General features: G+C 31.3%; 1 protein-coding gene across 1 annotated transcript in view; it reads left to right on the top strand.

The window, feature by feature from the left end:
* The window catches only part of GBE1 (1,4-alpha-glucan branching enzyme 1), a 142,890-nt gene that overhangs the window by 85,480 nt on the left and 40,717 nt on the right, over positions 1–16,693 (top strand). The window contains exons 8-11 of the mRNA XM_031958840.1: positions 930–1,045; positions 1,575–1,702; positions 9,546–9,644; positions 15,285–15,395. Of these exons, the coding sequence (XP_031814700.1) occupies positions 930–1,045; positions 1,575–1,702; positions 9,546–9,644; positions 15,285–15,395 (454 nt within the window). The remainder of the gene's footprint in view (positions 1–929; positions 1,046–1,574; positions 1,703–9,545; positions 9,645–15,284; positions 15,396–16,693) is intronic.

The raw sequence follows: 16,693 nt of genomic DNA, 5'->3' as shown, positions 1-16,693 counted from the left end.
CTCTCCAGACCTCTCTGAAATCATCCTGCTGATTGTTTCTTATAGAACAATAATATTCCATAGCATTTGTATACCATAACTTATTCAGCCATTCTCCATTTGATGGACATCCACTCTGTTTCTGGTTTCTTGCCACTATGGAAAGGACTGCCACAAATATTTTTGCACATTTCATGTAGTTTTTGAATGAACATTTCAGTTTTTTCCTTGATACCTGACTTATAAGTAAAGCCAAAATAGGTTTTATTTTTCTTAAAAAAGATCCTCTGATCATTATATACTTCAACAACGGATGTATTCTAATGGAAGTGGATTTCTTCGACAAAGAGATCTAACTCAGTTTCAGTTGATCAATGTTGGACAGAAGCAGCTACACCCAAAGAAAGAACACTGGGAAATGAATGTAAACTGTTTGCATTTTTGTTTTTCTTCATAGGTTATTTTTACCTTCTGAATCCAATTCTTCCTGTGCAACAAGAGAACTGTTTGGTTCTGCACACATATATTGTATCTCGGATATACTGTGACATATTTAACATGTATAGGACTGCTTGCCATTTGGGGGAGGGGATGGAGGGAGGGAGGGGAAAATTTGGAACAGAAGTGAGTGCAAGGGATGTAAAAAATTACCCAGGCATGGGTTCTGTCAATAAAAAGTTATCATAATGGGGGAAAAAAGAAGATCCTCTGAGCAACATGTCTGATCTGTCTGTCTCTCTCACATACACACATACACACATACATGTGTGTATGTGTATATATGTATATGTGTGTGTGTATATATATATATATAAAACTGTCTTTTTTCTCCCATATTTGTTGTAGAGTGATTGATACTTGAAATCTTATTTTTAAAAATTCTTTCAATATATATGTTCTTAAAAACCACTTCTGAATTTAGTAACCAAATATTCATATTACTATTTCAGATGGGAAGTTTTAAGATTCCTTCTTTCTAACTTGAGATGGTGGCTAGAAGAATATAGATTTGATGGATTCCGTTTTGATGGCGTGACATCCATGCTTTATCACCACCATGGAATGGGTAAGCAAATTTCGCTCAAAAAATTAAAAATTTTTTGGTAGGAACACTGTCTATGTGGCAGCATTTCAATAATGGAAAAAATCAGAAAATGAGTTTAAAAGTTTGAGTCTTTTTTTTTAATTGCCATTGCTCACTGAAACAATCTCAAAATACAAAATAGCTATTAAAAATAACTGCTAAAATCATATTGGCACTTACAATAAAGCACAAGAATAGAATTATTAAATATTTTTCTGACTACTCCATTCAAAGCCCAACCAAAAGAGATGAGTGCTAATGTTTATTAAAAGTAGTAAGTAAAAGGTTCAGTGAGGTTGGAGGGATTTCCTTCATTTAGGATTGAACTGGACCTTTTTTTTTAAAGGCAAATATTTCCAATGTTATTAAAAGAAGAACAGTATTGAGGCTTATGCTTCTATTCTATACTATAAATAATGGATACTAATTAGTTGATGTTTGAAATATTTTTGTATTGGCTTTAAAAGCCATTCAAATTTTAACATGCCAGTCTCTGTTTTTCTTTTGTTAGGTCAAGGCTTTTCAGGTGATTACAATGAATATTTTGGACTACAAGTAGATGAAGATTCTCTGGTTTATCTTATGCTGGCAAACTACTTGGTTCATTCAGTTTATCCAGATTGTATAACAATTGCTGAGGTAAAACAAAATAGTCTTTGCTTTCTTTATCAAAGTTCCCTTGAGTAATTTTAGAGTTACTTTAAAAATTTTTCAATATCCATTTTCATAATATCAATAATATCGATCTTAAAAAAATCAATGAAATTAGAGTTTGCAATTATTATTGATTACAGGGCCAGTATTTGATTACTTTAGGATTGGAATGGAAATTGGCTCTATGATTTCTTTGGCTCCAGGAATGTCCCACATATGAAAAAACCTTATGCTGACATAATATGACAATTCTTTGCACCTTATCCTCTTAAAATTGCTTACAACTTTGAAAAGTCAAGTTGCATAGGATATGTTAGTGATAAGACTTGGAACTTAGTCTTCCTGGCTTATAGGACAATTCACTTCATTCCATTTTGGCTCCTTTTATGGCATGTGATTACCATATTGATTCAGATTTATTACTCTTCCTAACCAAATTCAATAATAAACTTCAGTGGTTCCTGTTACCTTTAGAATCAAATATTAACTCCTGTGTACTATTTCATATGCTCCCAAAGTAATTTTTTCTATCCCATCTCTTATTACTCTCTTTTCCACACGTGACCTAATTACTCTTCCACCCTGTCATGAGGATGGGAGTCATACTCCTTTTAGTCACTGTCCCTATATATGAAATTTTCTTTTCACCTTGGCTTCTTATAATACATAGTTTCTTGTGTCACAACTTAAATCAAGTATTACTTTCTTCATGAAGCCTTTCCTGATCCACTTAGGCACTGTTGCTTTTTTTCCATAATATTATCTTAGACATAAGATAGTTATCTTATGCCTATTTATATATATGTACATATTATTTTTCCTAGAGAAATTATTATACTTCTCAGGGTCACTCTTTCACTAATTTCATTGTTGTCTATGTGTCCTTAGCACTTAGTACAGTTCCCCGTCATACAGGTCCTTAATAAATATTTATTCACTAATCTTCAGAGTCACAGGCTTTGAGAGTTGGAAGGGATCTTTGCAGTTATCTAGACCAACCCATACATAAAGCAGTAGTATCAAACTCAAGATAGGAAAAAAGATTACTAATTTGTTTTAAAATGTTTTATTTTCTTCATTTATTAAATTTTTATTTTGCTAAATATTTCCAAGTTACATTTTAATTTCATTCAGAAATACTTGTGAGCCTAATAGTAATAATAGTTAAGATTTATGTAGTTCTTACTATGAGCCAGACTCTGTGATGTGTTTTATTATCTCATGTGATCCTTATAACAACCCTGGGAGATTAGTGCTATTGTTATCCCCTTTTTACAGATGGAGAAACTGGGGCTTGGCCATATGTCTAAGGCCACACAACTTGTAAGGATCTGAGTTCATATCCCTGTGGTACATAGCTGAGTGTTTGACCTGAGAAGTGGTCATTCAGCAAGTTCTTGAAAACCTCCAAGTTACCTACTCCTTATCACTTGGACATTTAGGAAGTTTTTCTAGATTTTCATTAACTTAAAAATGCCTATGCAGCTTCTATCCTTATTCTTTAATCTTTGTATTGAGGCCACGAAGAACAGTCCTATCCCTTTTCCACTTGGTAGCTCTCTACATTTTAAAACACAGCTGACATATTTCCTCTAAACCTTCATTTCTCCAGGCTAAACAACTTCAGTTTCTTTAACCAATTCTCATGACATGGATTCTAGATTATACTAATAGCTTGCCTTTGTACAATCACAAGGGTATTACTGGCTAATAAATCAAAGTGTATCTAGAATTAAATGTTATATATTTTCTCTAGAAAAGGAAATTGCATTGTCATTTTTTGGTTTGTATATCCTACTATCAAGTCTTGGATAGGTTGATTCCTGAAGAATAGCTTCCCTGAATGTTATGCAAAAGAAAAAATGATATTCAGCAATTTTCATGGAAACCATTTCAGACCCATCTGCTTTCTGTTACAGACTGCCTTTTTAACCAGATACCCTAGTCACTTTCTATTTTTTATTCTTTAAATATACATTTTAAGCATGTTTTTAAAGTATTGAGAAGTAATTTTGATTATGTACAAGTTTTGCTCCTTGTGTCAACTTTATAATCTGACCCCCCATTTCAGATTAAACTCCTGATTAGGCAGCCAATCATAATCCAAGTATTAAGTTTTACGATTGTTCTGGGTCTGGGAATTCCTTGATATAGGCATTTCCAGATGAAAAAATGTCATCTATTGCATATCAGCATTTCTTCTGTAAATTAATCTTAAAAAATTGCCAGGGACATAAGAGGTTAAGTGATGTGCCAGTTTGTATGGCAGTAGGCATACTGATTACCATCCTGATTCCCTGTCCTCTGCATATCTCATCCTCTTTATGAGATTGCATAGCGAATCAAAAGTTGTCTTACTATCAAAATATTCACTAATGAACTCACTACTTATAAAATTAAGCTTCACTAAAATATTCTCAATATAACCTATTTCCTCAATATCTATATTTTGTCTTTGTCCTGATTATCAGTGGACTTCCCTCCATTGTGTGTGGGTGCTTCAGCAGTGAATGATTTGAATATCAATGAATTAAAAGAGGTTCTTAGGAAAAAAATTGTTGTAGAGAATTTGTCTTATCTTAATCTCATGTTAACTCCCAAAACTTAACACAAGTGTGCTCACACATAGCAGACATAGAGTTGTGGTAATATAAATTTTTATTGTGTTGAATTTTTCTTAACCTGTAGCAAATAGTACATTATCAGTACTTATATGGTCATGCAGAGTTTTTATGATTATTACTGAATTTACCATTAAGCAAAGTTATAAGGTGATTAAATAAGAAAGGAAAATTCCTTCCTTTTGGTTGGAAGGAAAACTGAATCACAAAGAAATGCTATAACTGGCTTTACGTAAATAGCCAGTTAATAGAAGATAAGTCTTTCTATTGAATACTCAATCTTTCTTGATGGGGAGAATTACTTTTTAATTTAGCTGAAGCTTTGAAATCACAAGAAAAGGGTCTGTGGTTATGTTTTCTTAGCTATTAATAATCCTGTCAAACTCTGGTAAGAGTATGTAACTGATAAACCTTTGTATCTATGATATTTCTACCTCCCTGTGTAATATTTCATCTGATACATATGCTTTATTAATACTTCATCTTATAAGTAATTATAGTACCAATATAGTACTTTTAATTTGATTTTTAATTAACTTCTTAAACATCAGCAAATATAAACATTTGCATGTTAAAAATAAAAAGATTGTATATAATAATTTATGTGCTTTTATTAAATATGCATTAATTATTAAACTACAACAATTAAAATGTACAATTGTAATTAATACATTAAATCAAAGTAGTAGCAACAGTTCTGAAATAAATTTTACATAATTTTATATTGTTTCTATCAAAGGATTTAATTTCAATTATTAGAAAAAAATATTTCATCAGTGATACTGATCACAGTTCATAAAATAGCTAAGAGATATATAGCAAACAATTAATTGACACCAACTATCAGATAATAGATTCTGAGAAAAAGAAGCTATTATTTGATATGTGAAACTTAAAATTGTTACATTGATCTTTCAGTTTATTCTGAGTACAGTAGGTTTATCATCTAGGTACTCGATCTGGTTATCAGTGTTTCCACCAATGAAACTTGGAGAACTTAAGCATACTTTTGTATTAATTGGTTTAATTTTTTTTTTCTACTTACATAAAAAGTCACTTCAATTTCAGTATGTCATTTTTTCTCTTTATTGAGAGTCTGCATACAAAATATAGAGTTGATCCACATGAGCAAGGTTCAAAAAAAAAAGTAGTTTTGACTTGGAAAACCAGTTGATTCATTTAAATTATAATCTGATTATAGTAGCAAGAGGGGAGCACTTTTGGAGGAAATTAGAATATGACTAATTTTCCATAATTTTTATATCCAATTTATTTGAAAAGATTTTGTTATGATTATTTTCTCTATAATAGCTTATTTCTCAAAAATGTTGAAAATGATGAGGCCTCTTGGAGTAGTGGACAAAGAACAGGTCCTTGGCATTAAGCTTGAGCTCCTGCCTTTTATACTTATTGACTCTTGTGACCTAGGTGTTGCTCTTGGTACACTGGGTAGTTTATTGCAGAATTATTGATGCCTTCATTGGAAGAAGAATTTTTTCTGTGGGAGTTCTCCATATCAATGAAATCATAGATACAAATTGGGGAAGAAATAAATTGAATGTATTTAAAATAGGATCAGATAAAAGCTAAATACAGTTTTCTTAGCTCATATACATTGTACCTCTTCTAATACTTCTCATTGGTAGCACTTGAACACTGTTGAGTGAATTTTTGTTTTATTGAATGTGTTTATATCTCATTTGAACTCCCATGTTAGGAATATTTAGATTCGAAATATTTTTCCCAATTCTTTTTGCCTCATTCTCACCCCATATATTTATCAGTCGCCGAATATTTTCATTGTTATTTCTTCATCTTTTGAATGAAGGTTCTTCTTGCCACTGTTTAGACCTTTATCACTTTTTACTTGGATTATTACAATTCCTCATTTCATATATGTGCTTTAATTCTTTCTTCATTCCAATTCATCCTCCATATAACTGCCAAAATAAATTTCATAAAACATAGATCTGACCATATTATTCCTTTGCTCAATAGAGTCTTATAGCTCTTTCTGTCACCACTAGGATCAAATATAAGCTTTTGTTTTCAGCATTCAAATCTTTCTACTATGTAGTTGCAACTTAAACTTTTTAGCCTTATTATATGTTATTTGTATTGAGTGCATGGTGAAGCCATATAGGCTTCTTAGTTCTTCACATTCATAACAGTCTTATCTTTATTCTCCATGTTTTTGCCCTAGGCTCCTTCCTCTGCACAAAATGCACTCCCTTTTTAACTATTAGCTTTTAAAATCCTTGTTTTCTTCTAAGCCTTGAATCTGTTTTGAGTGGAATTCAATAAAGGTATATGTTTAATGAGCAAGACAAGTTTATTAACAACAGAATGTGAACCTGATAAACCAAAAGACCCAAGTAGAAGGACAATTCCCCATTTATAGTTTTTGGGGAATACAGGACAAAGAACAGAACAGGGTAGGTGAAAAAATAATACAATATTATTGGTGATATTATGGGGTTGAAGACAGCATAGTTACATAACTGAAGCTATGAATGGTGACAATTATATTGTTATATAATTGGTTAGAAGTTGAGAATGAAGGGCTATCAATAGCTCCCTTGAACCATCCTGTGACTAATGTTCTTTGTTGGAGTTCACCTACAAGTTTAGTGAACCACACTTCTTTGGATAGCAAGCCAGATATTCTTGAAGAATAGTTTGGTAGTGTAAAGAAAGTAGACCAGACTCCCTGATGTCTGCCTAACTCCTTCAAGTTTCCTTGAGGCAAGAATAAAACAGTGAATACTTGATTTTGAATTTAATTCATTACAGATCTGAGTTTTTGAACTAAGTTCAGAAACAAAGAACCATTTCTTAGAGAATTACAAGACAAAATCAATCAGAGTGAAATCAAATATCTATGATTAAGTTTTCTCAGATTTTAATGCCACTATTTCACATAAATTGTCTTGCATTTGTCTTGTATTATTTAATTTTGCAAAGCATATTCTTCATAACAGCTTTGGTTGTGAGTAGTTTTCATTTGTAAAAAGAAGACATGATCTTCAGAGAGACTAAGTGATTCCTAATGATCACTAGCTATCAAGTATATTAAGCAAGATTTAAACCCAGTTACCATGACTCCTCCATGGACATGCCCCTTTTCATTCTGGTTTCTGTCCTTATACAGCTCTCTCAAAGCTCACTAATGAACTCCTTTTTTCTGGCCTCACACATCTTAAATTCTCTTAAGTATGTGTCACTATGAAAAAATATTCTCTCCTTTTTGATATGCTGTTTTATTTTATTTGTATTTGTGTGTCTGTGTGTACACATGAGCTCCAGATAACTGTATTCTTTTAATTTTCCTTCTATCTCTCTGGCTATTTTTCTATCCCATTTCTGACTTTACATTTTCTTTCTCTCCTCTTAAATGTGGATATTCTTTGGAGTGCTATCCTTGGCCTTCATTTTCTTCATTTTTAACCTTACTATTGTCATCCACCACTATGTATTCAGTTATCACGTTTATGTCGATGATTAACAACACCTCATTCACATCCAAATTAGCATTTCTGCATATAAAATAGAACTCAAAAACAGTATATGAAATTGGCAAACTCCAAATCATATTGCCTACTTTTTAAAAAAATGTAATAAGTTCTACATTTTATTTTAACGAGTGTTCTGCTTGCTTTTCTTTCTGAGCATTCAAAAAAACAAATGATTCATTGTCTTAGCTGGTCTTTTTGCTTGTTCCATCCATACTTCGCATTACTATCTTACTATTGCTTCTGATTCACACCCATATTCATGTCACTACTTTACACAAAATCTTTAATTGTTTCTGCCTACTAACTGAAGAATTAATTATGGCTGCTAGCATTTAAGGCCTTCTATCATTTATCTTTAATTTACCTTTAATGAGAAACTTAGTCTCTTTCAAGCATTCTGTTTTCCAGCTATGGTTTCCACTCCTCTCATTTTCATCTTCTCATCTCATTTCTGTGCCATTCTTCTTTCTATTTCCCCATGATTGGAATGGATACTTTCTCCTCCATCTGTATACTTCATTAATTTGTTACTTGTTATTTATTAAAAACCTTTCTTGTTCCATCAGTGCACAACACTTCCAGATATCCTCTCATTGTTCAAGTAGTCTCATTGTACTTTTTTAATATATTTTGCATGCCTTTCACTTTCTATTCATGGATATTTGTGTCCATGTTTTCCCCCATATTAGATTGTTTGAATAGTCACAACCTCATGAAGCATATGAGAAAAACTGGGTTTATTACCAGAGAAATGAACATGCTTGTTGACTCATATGCAAGTGCAAATAATTCACCATCATGATAGAAGTTGAGTGTTTGTGAGATTGTCACAAAGAAGAGAGGAGAGACAGGAGTCATCTCTTACATGGGTGTGGCAGGAAGTAAAGAGCAGTGCCCAAGAAGGACAATTTTCTCCCAAAGGAGAGGAGGAATCATGAATAAGATGGTAAAAGCAACATTCTTTTCCCTTGGGAATTGCTAGACTATGAAGATATGATAGTCAACTTATCTACAAAGGTCCCAGATACACAAACATTTTCTCAGTCTCTTATAGACTGACTGACTCCTGTATTGACATACAGGGAGTTAAGCTTGGGGTGCAAATAAAAAATTACATCAGCTCCACATCAGTGGGTGGGGAGGGAATTTTATTCCTGACACACATAGGGTCTCTTTCATACTGTCAATCCATTGTTTCTGTATGATGGTAACTCAAAGACAAGTTCACGTACCTCTTAACAATTTTAAGTTTTTTGACATAGCATAATTATACTTTTAAATACAGAGTTTATATAATAAGTATCTTTGCTAACGCCAATCATATTGTTTTTTAAACATATTAGGCATTTAACAGATATCTTTTAAAGTGAATTGAATTAATATTACCTTACATTTTAATTTATTTTCAAAATACTTTGATTATCTGTGTTGTATGCATGTTGCAAGTCTGACTTGGACCAGAGCAAGAGAAGAAAAATCTTGGAGGATTTACCATAGAATCATAGTTGCATCAATTTTCAATTTTCTATGCTAGAGATTAATAGAATTTTAGAGTAATTTTCCAGAAAAATTAAATTGCATTTATTAAATTTAATTTTCTTTATTAAGTATTAGATAATGGAATATTACATCAGAATTATTCATATGATATGTAAAATTATGTTGGGGTTTTTTTTTTTAATCTTCTTTTAGGATGTTTCAGGAATGCCAGCTTTGTGCTGTCCTATTACTCAGGGTGGAGGTGGTTTTGATTATCGATTAGCCATGGCAATTCCGGATAAATGGATCCAGGTAAGATATCATTAAAGTTTTTTAATCTGAGTAATTATTTTGTGTATATGCAGCTATCATTTTTGGTTGTTGAAATTATTAAAAATACCATTATGGTTAGTTTCTGTATTTAAGGGAAAGGTTTGATTAATGGTCAGGAAATTATTTTTAGCATTATATAATCAAATAATCATAATTCTTAAAACTTACAAGGAGAATATTTTATCTGCTCCTCAGTGATAGAAGTTCTAACCTTAAATGTAAAATTACAATAACTAACCAGTGTTTTCCAGATTGCACATTGATTTAATGGCCTATTGTCCATATCCATGGTACTTTTTAACTGTTTCATAATTATGTAGACAAACTTTATAAAGAACTCCTCATTTACCTATGACTATTCCATAATAATGAAAATAATAACTTGCTTAAAGTTTGTAAAGAATTACACATGTATTATGTTATTTGAATCTCATAACAAGTCTGTGATGTAGCTACTACAAATATTATCCTCATTTTGATTTAGAGAAAATGGTCATGGAGAGAGAGACTTAGTGAGTTGCTTTTTGTTAGACAGCTAGTAAATCTGAGACAGTATTTGAACTAAGGTCCTTCTGGCTTCCAGAGCATTCACTCTTGCCATACTATTGTAGTCAGATGTAAGCCAAATAAAAATTCATATCCTATGTTTCTTCGGTTCTTAGTATTTATACCTATGCATCTAGTAGTCACTTTTGCTGTTTTTATTCATATAATCACATCATAAGGGAAAGGGCCGACTGACTTGACTCCTCTGTATCAATGAGCAAATAAGTGTTTTGAATTTCCTATATTTATTCATATGCTTTTCAGCAGTTTAACCATGCATATAATATAATGAGTATTAACTATTGATTTTACATATAGCAGTTTTATTACCTCTGCTATTATAAGAAAACATCATTAAAATTGCAGTCATCATAAATTAATTCTCATTTTTGACAATAATAAAGCTGTAGTTTCTTGAATTGTATGCTATAGCTATGTGACAAAAAGTTATATTGAAAAGTACTTGTTCAGGGGCCAGAGTGAAGGTAGCAGAAAGAAGCCAGGAAATTGCCTGAGCTATTTCCAGTTTCCATCAGAAATGTCTAAATAGATTTTTTAACTAACCCAACCTACTAAAAGTTGGAAGTGAAACTGTTATCTAGGTTAGGATAATTTAGCAGGATTTCAGAAAAAGACTGTCTCATTTCGGTAAAAGGGGAGCAGTTGCAGTGTCTGGGAAAGCCAGTGGGAAGCTCTTAGCCATGGCACAGATCAGCAACCGAGTCCTTTCCATCTTGATTTATCAGGCTGGTGACACAGCAAGCCAGCTGAGGCCAGGCCCCACTCCATCATAGTGGCCTACATATGAAGCCTCAAAAGGGAATATGAATTGGTCTCAGACCCAAAAAGCCTTCTTGGAAGGGCTCTGAAAAGATTTTAAAAATCAGACAATAGAGGCAAAAGAAAAATTGGGAAAAGAAATGAGTTATATAAGAGAGTCATCAGCTTGGAAAACAAAGGACAAAAATTGACTGAAGAAAACAGTTTCTCAAAAACTGCAGTTGGCCAAACTGGAGTGGGGGCAATCTGAAGAACACAAGTCCTTAACAAGTAGAATTGACTCACTGAAGAAAATAGTTCTTTAAAAATTAGAATTGGGCAAGTAGAAACTGATTCTATGAGATATGAAGAATCAATTAAACAAAATCAAAAGAATGAAAATGAATAAAATATTGAAGAAAATGTAAAATGCCTCGTTGAAGAAACAACACACCTGGAAAATAGAGTCAGAAGAGATAATTTAAGAATTATTGAACTACCTAAAAGAGATAATTTAAAAAAGAACCTGAACAGCCACTTTCAAAAGATTATCAAGAAAATTGTCCTTGTATCCTAAAACCATAGAATAATAGTCATTATTATTCAATTTCATTTATTCAATTATTCAATAAGTTTAAACTGCTTATATTCCTACACAGGAAGATGATACTTGTAACTCTTGAGAACTATATCTCTTATTAGGATAAATGAGGAATGTGGTACAAGTTGACAGACATAGGATATTATAAAAAAAAAAATGGGGGTTAAAAAAAAGGATTGTATTGAGTAAAGAGGATGGGGAGGAAGAATATGGTAAATTATATCACATGCAGAGGTACAAAAGAACTGTCACAGTGGAGGGAAAGAAGAGAGGTGGTAAGCATTGTTTGATTCTTACTCAAGGTTTGGCTCAAAACAGAGAGATACATACAGAGTGAAGGTAAAAGAGTAGATGAGAATGTATTGTTTCAGCGAAAGTAAAAAAAAAAAAAAAAAATGGTGAGGAGGCAGAGATAGAAATCATGATCTCAGACAAAAGAAAAACAAAAATAGATCTAAGTAAAAGGGATAAGAAAGGAAAGTACATCTTGCTAAAAGATACCATAGACTATGCAATTTCATCAATACTAACCCATTCCTAGAGGAGAAATTCAGGGAGTTACAGGAAGAAATAGATAGTAAAACTACTATAGCAGTGGAGGACCTCAACCTTCCTCTCTTAGAACTAGGTAAATCTAACCACAAAACAAATGAGAAAAATAGTTAAGCAGATGAATAGAATTTTAGAAAAGTAAAATATTTTAGACCTGGAGAAAATTGAATGAGGATACTAAGGATTATACCTTTTTCTCCGTGGTACAAGATACTTACATAAAAACAGAACATGTATTGATAAAAACTTCCACATTCATATGCAGAAAGGCAGAAATATTAAAAGCATCCTTTTCAGATTGTTATGCTAATGGCTCCTAGGGACCTAATTCTGATCTGCAGAGTAGATCCTTTCATGTGAGAGGATAACAATACAAGGATAAAAAACTGAGAGGCAGTTGCATTCTCTGACTTCTCCCCCACTTCTGATTTCATTCCCAGTTCACAAGCAACATCTGCCTCAGTAAAGGCTGATTTGCAATTCCTTCAAATGTGTTATGATTCACAGCTGTAGGGGCTTTCAGAGAACCTACCTGCCCCTTAATGCTAGTCTCCTTTAACCCTGTACAGGTTTTCACAATTAGTTATGGTCCTTAACATCAAATCATAATTCAATAAAAATTACATGTAATAAAGTATTGTAGAATGATAGACTAATAAATAATTCAAAACCATGTAATCTAATCCTCAAGAATGAGTTGGGTCAACTAACAAATCATAAAAACATCAATAATTTCATCCAAGAGAATGACAATGATGAGACAATGTATCAAAATTTATGGGCTGTAACCAAAGCAGTTTTTCAGGGAAATTTTATATCTCTAAATGCTTATATAAATAAAATAGAGAAAGAAGAGATCAGTGATCCACTAAAAATATTAAAAAGAAAAATTAAAAATCCCCAATTAAAAATTTTTAAAAATCAAAGAGGATTTTAATAAAATTGAAAGTAAGAAAACTGGAAGTAATCAGTTGAAAAGGTGGTTTTGTGACAGAACCAATAAAATAGATAAAGCTGGTTAATTTGATCTTTTTAAAAAAGCTGAAAAAAAATCAAGTTACTGGTTTTAAAAATGAAGGTTAGATTACCAATGAAGATGAAATTAAACCAATAAATAGGAGCTCTTTTGCCCACTCACATATCAGTAAATCTGACAATCTAAGTTAAATGGATGAATATTTACAAATTTATAAATTACCCAGATTAAGAGGAAATAAAATAGATAATCCCAGTTTAGAAAAAGAATTTGAACAAATCTTCAATGAACTCCTTCAGAAAAAAATCCCCAAAGCCAGATGAATTTATAAGTGAATTATACCAAACATGTAAAGAAAAATTAATTCCAGTATGTTATAAATTATTTGACTAAATAGTCAAAGAAGGAATACTACCAAATTCTTTTTTATGATGCAAATATGGTGCTATTACCTAAAACAGGCTAAGCCAAAAGAAAGAAAGTTTTAGAGCAATTTCCTTAAGGAAAACTGTTTTAAAATCAACTAAAAAACTACTAGAAACAATTCACAACTTTAGCAAAGTTGCAGAATACAAAATAAATCCACATAAATCATCAGCATTTTTATATATTGCCAACAAAGTTCAGCAGCAAGAGATACAAAAAGAAATTCCAATTAAAATTACTGTAGATAGTATAAAATATTCAAATACAGCTATAAAACACTTTCCACATAAAGTCAGACCTAATCAGTTGGAAAACTATCAACTGCTCCTGGGTAGACTGAGTAAATATAATAAAAATGACAATACTACCTAAATTTATCTAATGGTCAAATTAATTTAATTAATTAATCTAAATGGTCAAATGATATTAACAGACAATTTTCAATTGAAGAAATTAAAACTATTTTTAATCATATGAGAAAGTGCTCTAAATCACTATTAATCAGAGAAATGCTAATTAAGGCAATTCTGAAATAGCTCTCAGATTGGTTAAGAAGGATGATAGGAAAAGACAAGGATGAATGGTGGAGGGGATGTGGGGAAACAGGGACTCAATTCCCCCATAGTTGCTTAGTTGTTCTTTTCACTTTGCTTTCATGATACAAATTAGCTTTATTATTATCTATCTGGCCACTTTTTCTCAGTCTTCTTTGGTAGATTGACCACCATTTATGTCCATATCCTTTACCATGGTTATTTCTAAGATCTCAGGTCTAGGCCATTTTCTTTAAAAGCTGAGTTATTCCTTTGGCCCTTAAAGGTTCAATTATCTGTAAACATCTCACAAAATATGTTATCTACCCCTATTATCTTTCCTTAATTTGTGTTCTCTAATACCAACTAGATATCTTTATAAGTATGTCAAACTCAATCTGTCTAAAAGGGCAGCTGATTTTTCTGTCTAAATATGTCCATCTGACAAAGTTGTCTTCATAGACAACTATCCTCTTAGTTGCTTTCATATTTTCATATTGATTGACAATCAAATGTCAAATCTGGTCAATTTTATATTACATATTACTCTTTCTTTCCTCCCATAGTTTCCAGCCGATTCTGTCTTTTTTTTTTTTTTTTTTTTTTTTTTTTGCCATTTGTATGAGTTATTATAATTTTATCTTAATTGAACTCCCTCTCTTTATTCTTGGCTATATCCAACCACTCCTCACATACCAGAAAGCATAATCTTTCTATGTCATGGATCAAATGCCTTCAGAATTTCATTATTATATTCAGAATAAAATGAAGAAGTATCCTTTACAATCTGTCTTTAATCTTGCTTCATGTTTTTTCCATCCATGTACTCTACATTCTAGACAATTCACCCTTCCAGACATCTTTCAAATCTAAATCCATTTTTCTGTACATTTTTAATGATCTGTCCAACTGTATCTTATCTCCTCATCTTTATCCTTTAAAATTCTTATTTTCTTTCAAGGTTAAGTTCAATTGTTTGCTAAACTTTACAGTCTTCATAAATAAATGTTCTCTTATTAATTTATCTCATATTGTACATTCGAGTACTTAGAAGTGTAGATAATTATTTTTGTCCTATTTTCTGAAACATAGTGCCTAATCCCTTGTAAGTCCCTAACATCTTTTTTTTTTCATGAATGAAGTTAGCAGTCATAAAAAAAGAAGAAATACACATCATAAGACAATTCATTTTAGTTATAAGTATTTTTTGCTTTTGTTTCAACTAGATACTTAAAGAATTTAAAGATGAAGACTGGAATATGGGAAACATTGTGCATACCCTCATAAACAGGCGTTACCTTGAAAAGTGCATTGCATATGCAGAAAGTCATGATCAGGTAAAACAAATATTTATATTTTAATATATGTAAATCCATGATTTAACTATATTCAAAGTATTTCTTTAAGAAATACTGTTTATAATGTTTTTATGTTATATGTTTATATTTATATGTTATGTTTATATGTTATATGTTTATATTTATAAACATAATAATTATGTTTATAAACATAATGAAATATGTTTACTTAGATGAATTATTTAAATGTGATTGTATAAGATTTCTTTGTTGTTTGTAGTTTTTATAACTTAGCACCTTACATTATTTATATAGTCCATCTCCCTATTAACCGCCCTACAATTATAGTATGCTTAAGTTTTGATGCTGTACTGAAGTATAACTATTATTTAAACTTTGCGTGAATTTAACTTAAAAATTTAGTCTCAAAACATTCATTTTGATTAATATGGTGATAAAATTAACTAATGTTCTTGATATTTTCATTTACCAAATATTTTATATGTATTCTGATTTATTATTCCTCTGAAAAATAAGCTCATTATTTAATGATTAAATTATGTCTTAAATTATGATTAAATGATGTCTTAAGCCCCTTATTTCTCTAAATTACTTAATTCTGTAGTAGAACACTATTAGAATAAGTCAATTTTTAGAAATTGTTATATAGTTTTCAGGAAAAAAAAACCTTAAAACAAAAAGTTTAGAGATACTGAAGATAAGAGTGAATAAAAGAAAAGCTATTAGTACAGTGAATACCATGGTGTAAAACAAAGCAAGGAAATCTCCAGATGAAAGGATTAACTAACAACTGTATTATCAAAAATGAGAACTGAACTACTATTGGGAGTTAATTAATTATTCAGAGGCTTGTTATATGTAAAGATGAAGTGTTTACATTTTAATGGTGAGAGAAGAAACTGAATTGTCTCAGAAATCTAATGGCAATGGAGGTCATACAGAGATTTAAGTAAGAGTAGGGGCAATGTGGAAAATTTTTTTTTGTTATGTTTTGATTAAATTAACAGAAGTAAGAAAAGATAAGGAAAAATGAGTACATTAGGAGCAGGACTTCTACTTGTGACTCCTTTTGGCTCAAGAAATTTTTACATGACACTGGAGATATAGGTGTATAAAATAGGAATGCAAAACATACATTTAATGATGATAAATCATAATTTCATGACTGTCACCTTTAGCTATGAGGCCCCATATAGAGTTGTGAATCACAGTTTAAGAAGCCGGGGATTAGAGAATAGAGGAGGAAGAGGAGGATGGGTATGGAATTTACTCATATTACTAGGGTGTTAAAAAAGACTATCTAAACAGATAAAGGG

The sequence above is a fragment of the Sarcophilus harrisii genome, chromosome 3 (genome assembly GCF_902635505.1).
Source record: "Sarcophilus harrisii chromosome 3, mSarHar1.11, whole genome shotgun sequence".
Classification (NCBI taxonomy): Eukaryota; Metazoa; Chordata; class Mammalia; order Dasyuromorphia; family Dasyuridae; genus Sarcophilus; species Sarcophilus harrisii.
This window is presented reverse-complemented; position numbering and strand designations above follow the sequence as displayed.